The 8,275-nt window shown below is 47.5% G+C and overlaps 1 protein-coding gene across 1 annotated transcript; it reads left to right on the top strand.

Moving 5' to 3' along the window:
* Positions 1-591: 591 nt before the first annotated feature.
* RPS10 (ribosomal protein S10) lies at positions 592-7,866 on the top strand. Its single transcript, XM_013044800.2, has 6 exons — positions 592-729; positions 1,566-1,715; positions 1,942-2,113; positions 4,253-4,330; positions 6,813-6,868; positions 7,775-7,866. The coding sequence occupies exons 2-6, from the start codon at positions 1,566-1,568 to the stop codon at positions 7,814-7,816; spliced, it is 498 nt and encodes a 165-aa protein (XP_012900254.1). The 5' UTR covers positions 592-729; the 3' UTR covers positions 7,817-7,866.
* Positions 7,867-8,275: the final 409 nt, after the last annotated feature.

Here is an 8,275-nt window from a genome sequence, read left to right as displayed (position 1 = left end):
AGCATATTCTAACAAAAATAGTGGACAATTGTGCACATATGTGTGTGGTATTATTACTGATAATAGTGAAGGGCTTTAAAAATATATATCCAGTCATAGGGTGTTGATTAAACTATCCTACAGTGGACTACTGTCATTACAAATTTAGATATTAACTAACATGAAAAGATTCACGATGTATTGTTAAGTGGAAAAACACAGGTCACCAACCACATCTTACATAACACAGGTATGTATTTTTCTCAAATACATACATATATTTGCTTGGATGCGTTTTAGTTTGGAAAAACATATACCAAAATGTGAATGGCCATTATCTTTAGCCTATAGGATTCTGTTTCATTCTTTTATTTCTGTTACTGTTCTGTCTATATATTCTCTCCCCGCTCAAAAAACATCTATTACTTCCATGATAATGTTAATTTGTCGATGAGAAATAAAGAAGTGGCGTGCTTCTAAAGTGCCTGTCCAAGAATAAAAGTAACCATGCTCCGAACAAGCACGCAGGCTCACAGGTTCCAGTGAGGGCTCCCACGTGCGCGTCTGGTCGGGGAGGTCAGCGTCCGCGGGTGCCTCCGATCCAGCCCCTTTTAGGCACCTCCGAGGCCACCCCAGGCAGCCCGCGGGTCCTCGCGGGGGGCGGAGCACGCCAGCCCGGAAGAGACGCCGCGCCGCGTCGCGCATGCCCCTTCCTTTCCAGCTCCGGCACCGGACGTAGCAGCCGCCGAGGTGCGTTTCTCCGCGGTCCGCTTTCTATCGGTGTCCATCCTGGCTTTCCAGCTGTCGTAGTCGTCGCTCGTCCCCGGCGTCGGGGCGGGGGAGCCCCTGTGGCTCACCGTGCGCCCATTTCTGAATAGATGGGCCGGGGGCACACGGCGGGGGGGTGCGGGGGGGAGCTGGTAGAAGATTGGCGGCCGGTTGGCGGAGGTCGAGGAGGGGAGGATTGAAACCCTGGTGCCGCGGCGACTCTTCTGGCGAGGTTAGGGAGACTGCGGTCCCCCTTGCCCGCCTTTGTTTCGCTCCGGAGTCCCTCATCCTTGGCCGCCTCCTGGTGGCCCTGGAGCTCTGGTTTGGAGGAAAGAGAGGTAGGGGATGAGGGTGCGAAGGCCTTGGCCTTTTGGTTTGGGGTCAGCGGCCTGTCACGAAGGGAGGGCTCCCCTCCAGGCCCACCCTGCGTCCTTGCCCCTGCAAGTATTCCGCGCTAGGTACAGTTGCTGATGTTTCCCCAAATAGTCCGGGAATACAAGGTTTGCTGCCCCCCGCCCCTACGTTATATTTCTGTGGGTGTGAGAGTAAAGTCTGTAGCGAGCAGTAACCCTACTCCTGTTTTGCTCAAACATCATGGCAAGTTTTTCCTCCAGCGTGTTTGGGAGGTGGAGGAGGGTAACCAGGGGCTTTCAGTTTTGCAGGGTTTGAAGTTCTCTCTGCAGGTTGATCACGGTGTGGTTTGAGGTACCCGCCCCTTGGACTGGGATTCCCTGGGGATCGTTCTGGGGTCCTGAACTTGGTTGCTGGGCCCTGGCTTCATTGCTCAGAAATGTTCCTGATGATATGCTTCCTTCCAGATGTTGATGCCCAAGAAGAACCGAATTGCCATTTATGAACTCCTTTTCAAGGAGGGAGTGATGGTGGCCAAGAAGGATGTCCACATGCCCAAACACCCTGAGTTGGCAGACAAGAACGTGCCCAATCTTCACGTCATGAAGGCCATGCAGGTAGCCTGGGGGCTGCTCGAGTGGGGTGCAGATGGAGGGATTTTCCACTAAATGTTCGAGGCACATTCCAAGGAGAGGTCAGGACAGCCAGAGCTGCTTGCTGCCTTGAAGGGCGCTGAGGTAGATACACCATGAAAACTCGTCTATGCAATTTAGCGTCCTTTTGCGCCAAGCTTCTAGATTGAAGCCTCTGGTTCTGTCTTGATAGTTGTGTTCTGTCTTCCAGTCTCTCAAATCACGAGGCTACGTAAAGGAACAGTTTGCCTGGAGACATTTCTACTGGTACCTTACCAACGAGGGTATCCAGTATCTGCGCGATTACCTCCACCTGCCCCCTGAGATTGTGCCTGCCACTCTGCGCCGCAGCCGCCCTGAGACTGGCAGACCACGGCCCAAAGGTATGTTGCCCGTGTAAAGGCCTGCTCTGAAGTTGATCCTTCTCTGGGGGAATGTATATGAAACTTGGGGGGATCAGACAGACGAGGTCTTACCATACACCATTGGTGTCCACTTAAGAGGGGGCTCTGGCTTGCAGGACCTGGGCCAAGGCCTGGAACCTTTGTACCTTGTCATGGAACCGCGATTAGGTCAGGTCTTCAGGGATGCCATTAAACAGAGCATAGTTTGTGTCCTGGCATGTATGGTTGGGCATTGAGTAACTCTTCAAGACCAGAGCAAAGCTGTTTACCACATGTGAAAGAGATGGAGAGTGTTCTAGAGTTTCTTGGCAATGAGAGCAAAAACAAAAGTCAGATAGGGGAGGGCGGGTGTGTATATAGTTGTAGCGTGAAAGGATGTGCTTGTGGGGGATGAATTACATTCTGGCTCAAGATCATGGTTGGCTCACAGTTGCAGGTTGTCAAGGTTATGGTTCTCTTTCTTTAGATTCTGAAAGAACTTAACACAGGAACTTTGTAGGAGCAGCAGTTTGTGGGCTTGGGTGATGAGGTGCAGAGGGTCCTAAAACAGATCACCAGACTGCCCAGATTCCCGTGGAGACAGGCTTGGTAGCGCTCAGGAATTTGTATTTTTTTTTTTTTTTAAAGATTTTATTTATTTATTTGACAGAGAGAGATTACAAGTAGGCAGAGAGAGAGAAGGAAGCAGGCTCCCTGCTGAGCAGAGAGCCCGATGCGGGACTCGATCCCAGGACCCTGGGATCATGACCTGAGCCGAAGGCAGTGGCTTAACCCACTGAGCCACCCAGGCGCCCAGGAATTTGTATTTTTTAATGACAGCTTCCTGGTGGGATTCTGGTGGTTGGGTGGGATTATGTATCAGTGGAGGAAAGGTTCTCCACTACATCTTGGAATCCCAGGGTGGGGGAGGTTCCATTGTCTGGACCCCACTGATTCTGATTTGGTTGGCATAGATGGGACCTGGCATTTATTTATTTTAGTCACTCACTACAGGTTCAATCTAACTTCTCATACTAAAAAAATATATAGTTGACCCTTGGAACAACTTAGCAGTCAGGGCGCCTGTGACGTCATTGTCCCCATTCCCACCCACCCACCCCCATTGTCCAAGATTTTTGATTTTTTGAAAACTATTAATAGTCTGCTGTTGACCAGAATCTTACTGATAAGAAATAGTTTATTGATAGCCTTAAAATAAAGAAGAGAACATTAAGAAAATAATCAACATATTTACTGTACTACTATACTTTTATCGAAAAAGGGATTGTGAACCCATGCAGTTCAAACCTGTGATATTCAAGATAACTACGATCTATATTCTAATCATGTGGATTTGAAGGAAAGTTCCAGGGTAACTAGGTGAAGAAGGTACCAGATTAAACTTCCAGTGTTGATGAGAGTATCTTAAAAGTAGCTTTTTTTAAACAAATATTTTATTTATTTATTTGACACAAAGAGATCACAGGTAGGCAGAGAAGCAGGCAGAGAGAGTGAGGAAGCAGGCTCCCCGCTGAGCAGAGAGCCCAATGTGGGGCTCGATCACAGGACCCTGAGATCATGACCTGAGCCGAAGGCAGAGGCTTTAACCCACTGAGCCACCCAGGCGCCCCTTAAGAGTAGTTTTTAAATCTGCCGTTATATCCACAATCTAGTGAGGTGTATGAAGAAGCCCAGAGCAACTAAGGACTCTTTGGTGGCCTCTGTATTTACACCCTGACTACTGGAAGTGGGGCTTTCAGCTTATGGTACCTCCTTTTCTGTTTGCCCAGGAGATTTTCCACTTCAGAGATGGGTAATGTTCAAAATTTTGGCTGTTCAGATGTTTGTAGAAACGGTTGGATTGCTTAATTTGCCAAGTAATTGGAAAATGTGTGTCTGGGTTGAGAAATAGAACAGAAAAAAGTGATCCTTTTACAGATGGGTGGCATTTTAATTTTGCGTGTTCTAGGCTCTGGAGAAGCCAGTGTCGGTGATGACAAAATTTCTAGCTGATAGCTCTGGGTCCAAGAGTTCTGTCCCCTTTAACCCAGCATAACTAAGTTGTTTCCACTTTTCTCATCCTGAAGGGCACAGAGTCTGCACATTGCCCTACATTCACATGTCATTTAATTTGTATAGGTCTGGAGGGAGAGCGACCTGCAAGACTCACACGAGGGGAAGCTGACAGAGACACCTACAGACGAAGCGCTGTGCCCCGTGAGTGAAGCATCCTCTCTGTCGGGGGCATTGGGGAAGAGTCCTTGGATTCTTGGGCACCCTGGCTGGGGCTCAGCCCTTGAAAGTGCCAAGGTGACCAGGAAAGATTCTTGGTCTCAATCTTCAGGTCTTTTTTAGCTGGAGTCCTTGCAGGGGTTTGATGGGTGGGGTTAGGACAAAAGCCTGCTTCATTGGGGATACAGACAAGTTCTGTTGAAGACCTCTAGAGCAAAATTGAAAACTTTCAAGAAAGCAACATGCTTTTCTTAGTTTTGTAGTTGTGTTCCTGTGTCACAGATTCTTGAGGGCGCCCACTTAAGTTATCCTTACTGTTTTCTTAAAAAATAGTTTTAAACAGAAAAAAATTTAGTTTTTAAACAGCAGGTGTTTGCATTGATTTGGAATAACAGATGTTTGTTCATTCAGATAATGTATATACATTGAGTGTGACTTGCCAGGCTCTGTTCTGGGAGCCAAAGACAGTGTGCATAACAGACAAAAGACGTTTCTCATTGAAATTGCGTTTTAGTAGTAGGAAACTAGTAAGCAGAAAGGACTGTCTAGTATGTCCATGGCATGGGTGCTGCAGGGAAAAATTCAAGCAGAGGGATCAGTGGTGCAGTTATCAGGGAAAGCTGCAGAAGTACGATTTAATAAGCAAACACCTGAAGGAAGGAGTCAGCCAGTGGCTCCCTGGGGGACGACCATGAAGGCACATGGCTTTCTGAAGCAGAAGGCAGCAGGAGAGTCATATTGAGGATGTAGGTCTCATAGCTCTGTGGGCCATGGTAGGGCTTGGGATTTATTTTATTTATTTTTTAAAGGGTTTTATTTATTTATTTGTCAGAGTGCACAGGCAGGGGGAGCAGCAGGCAGAGGGGGGGGTGATGTAGACTCCCTGCTGAGTAGGGAGCCTGATGTGGTACTCCATCCCAGGACCCTGGGATCATGACCTGCAAAGGCGGATGCTTAACTGACTGAGCCACCGTGAGTGACTTAACCATCCCAGGGCTTGGGACTTTTTTTCAATAGTCCATATCTTTGTTGAGAAGCAGTTGATGGTGATATGAAAGCAAAGTATGAAGGGGCATTTTCTTTTCTTTTTTTTTTTTTTTAAGATTTTATTTATTTATTTATTTGACAGATCACAAGTAGGCAGAGAGGCAGGCAGAGAGAGGTCGCGGGGGGCAGGGAGCAGGCTCCCTGCTGAGCAAAGAGCCCAATGTGGGGCTTGATCCCAGGACCCTGGGATCATGACCTGAGCCAAAGGCTGCTTTAACCCACTGAGCCACCCAGGTGTCCCATGAAGAGGAATTTTCATTAAGTTCTTTACTCTTGCCTGTCTCTGGTCATGGCTGCTAATTGTTGAAATATGAAATAGAAGTGATTACTTGACTTGAGTATGTTACTGAATAGTAAGAATTTTTCAAACGAACAGGCTCTCAGTTCAGAAGAAGTTAATGGTTGCTCCTACTAGAGGTCACACCACGTGCGGAATCAGTCAGGGAGACAAGGTTGGGCCTGAGCCTCATGGGTTTCCCAAGTTGAGGTGGGGTGAGAGCAGCCTGAACAAAAGTAGAGTTGGGGACATGGTAGCTTGGGCTGCAGGGAAGTGAGGGGCAAGAGCCTAATGATGGATGTGGTCTGAAATGGGCCAGCGTGAGACCTAATTGAGATATTAGTGAGACTACGCCCCCTGATGGTGCTGTCTCCATCCACATCCCTCGTGAACCATAACATTTCCTAGTGGCCACACCTAAGACAAGTGGAAGGTAGTTTACAGCAATAATTTTTTAAATCCAGTATGGTTTTTTGTTTTGTTTTGTTTTGTTTTTTAATTTTAAATGATATACACCCAACATGGGACTCAAACCTACAACCCCAAGAACAAGAGTTGCATGCTCTACCCGCTGAGCCAGCCACGCACCCTAAATCCAGTATATTTTAAAATGTTATTTTAACATGTAATCTGTATAAACATTAGCAAGATGTTTTGCATTCTCTTAAATTTTGACAACTTACATGTATGTTGCACACACCTCAGTTTGGACTAGTGGCCACCGTACAGGCAGGGCAGCACTGGGTCTTTCATCTTATTTTTTATCATGGTCATGCTGCTGGTTGGTTTTGCTTTTGTGGGCCTTCGTGTCCTTTATCTCTTCTGTAAGCTAGATGCCAATCTGAAGCATGTAAGTAACTCAGTGGGAAACGAGGGTCCTCTTTGGCCATAGAGAGGGGCACATATCCCAGGCTTTGTGGTCTGGGCAGCCTTCCTGGAAGTGACAGTTTGGGCTGTGAGTTTGGAAGGATGATTTAAGGAAAGCTGCCCCAGGAAAGGGAGGGGCAGGAGTGGTTCACAGGGTACTTCCCGGGGTACATTTGCGGACATGGCTTCTGCAGAATCATCCTGGAGACCTGTCTTCCCTTGGTCTGTAACAGATCATAACATAAGATGACTCCGAATTGGTATTTCTCCTTCCAGCTGGTGCCGACAAGAAAGCTGAGGCTGGGGCTGGTTCAGCAACTGAGTTCCAGTTTGTGAGTATCCCTGTTGGCTCTCCCTAGTCATTGTTCTGGCCTGGTCCTGGGGGCCTACAAGTTCTAGGGATCCTATGCAGTGTGGTGGGTCCACCCCTTGCTACAGTGGATCCCCCCAAAAATAACATGAATTCTGAGTTTTTACATGAAGATGGAGTATGTAAACTTTTGTAAATAGATATATTACTGAAATGAGTCTCCCAAATCAGTATTACATGTGGCATAGTGTTGGTTTCTTCATTAGTGAGCATCGTAATTGTGACTCCCTTATTTTCATGAATTAAGATTTAGGGTTAAGAACTCCAGACTAGGAAAAAAAAAAAAAAAAAGAACTCCAGACTAGAGATTGAGTGAGTTCTAGAACCAAGATGGCTGGGGTCAGGGTCTTCATCTTTTTCAGATGATGTGATATTGGACACATCCCTGCTGTGCTTCTATTTTCCTCCTCTTTAAAATAGGAGTTCCAGTTGTAGTTGTGGCAGGTGCTTGTGCGATTAGGCAGAGTGCCTGGCACGGGGCGGGCGTAGCCCTATTGGAGTGACAGCTGTTCTGTGGCAGGTCATCATGGCACAAGTGTTCTCTGTGGCCTCGTTTGTGGGAAGGTGGTGTGTGTGGCAGGCACAAGGTCTTGTCCTGTGCTGAGAGGGAGGGTGTGTGTGTGTGAGCGCGTGCACGTGCGCGCGTGTGTGTGTGTATGTGTGTGTATAAACATACCCTTGCGTGGGTATCCATATTCCCATTTTACAGATGTGGAAACCGGCCTGGGTGGTGAATGTGGCCTCATAGTAAAAGGCAGGGCTGAATTTATGGCCTGAACTCTTGAGCTTCACGGGGCCCTGTCCTGTGATAATGAGGCCTGCTGCTCAGCCTGCTACTAATGCTCATGCTGTCTGTTTTCTCTTGCAGAGAGGCGGATTTGGTCGTGGACGTGGTCAGCCACCTCAGTAAAGTTGGAGATTGTTTTGTGTTGAATAAATTTGTAGCCAGAAAAAAATTAATCTTGTTGTGTACTATTTGGTTTGCATTATGTGGCCTGAACAGGAATGACAGAAGGATTACAATGTAAATGGGGCAAGACTGGACTGGGGTAAGGGGTCATCCCCATGCAGGGTGGCATCACATGTGGCTGTTTAGGGATGCAGTCCTGGCCCTGTGTTCCAGGATGTGCTGTCCAGTGTGGTTGCTTTTCGGGGGCTACTTGGAGAGCGGGGCATCTTCTCTAGGCAGTTCCTGCTGGTGCAGCTCTGCAGTGGGGGCATGTTGCTGCTCTGTTAACCCCAGAATTTAGTCTCAACCTTCAAGGGTTAAGGTTTATATGAATGGAAGGAGGAAACAGTTAAAATTGCACAAACACCTGAAGGGAACCACCAGCCACAGGAAGAACCCATGGGAGTTTTTGTTTTTACA

This window comes from Mustela putorius, unplaced genomic scaffold (assembly GCF_011764305.1).
Source record: "Mustela putorius furo isolate JIRA1106 unplaced genomic scaffold, ASM1176430v1.1 tig00000135_pilon_pilon_pilon, whole genome shotgun sequence".
Lineage (NCBI taxonomy): Eukaryota > Metazoa > Chordata > Mammalia > Carnivora > Mustelidae > Mustela > Mustela putorius.
Note: the sequence above shows the minus strand (reverse complement) of the source record. Positions and strands in the feature narration are given on the sequence as shown.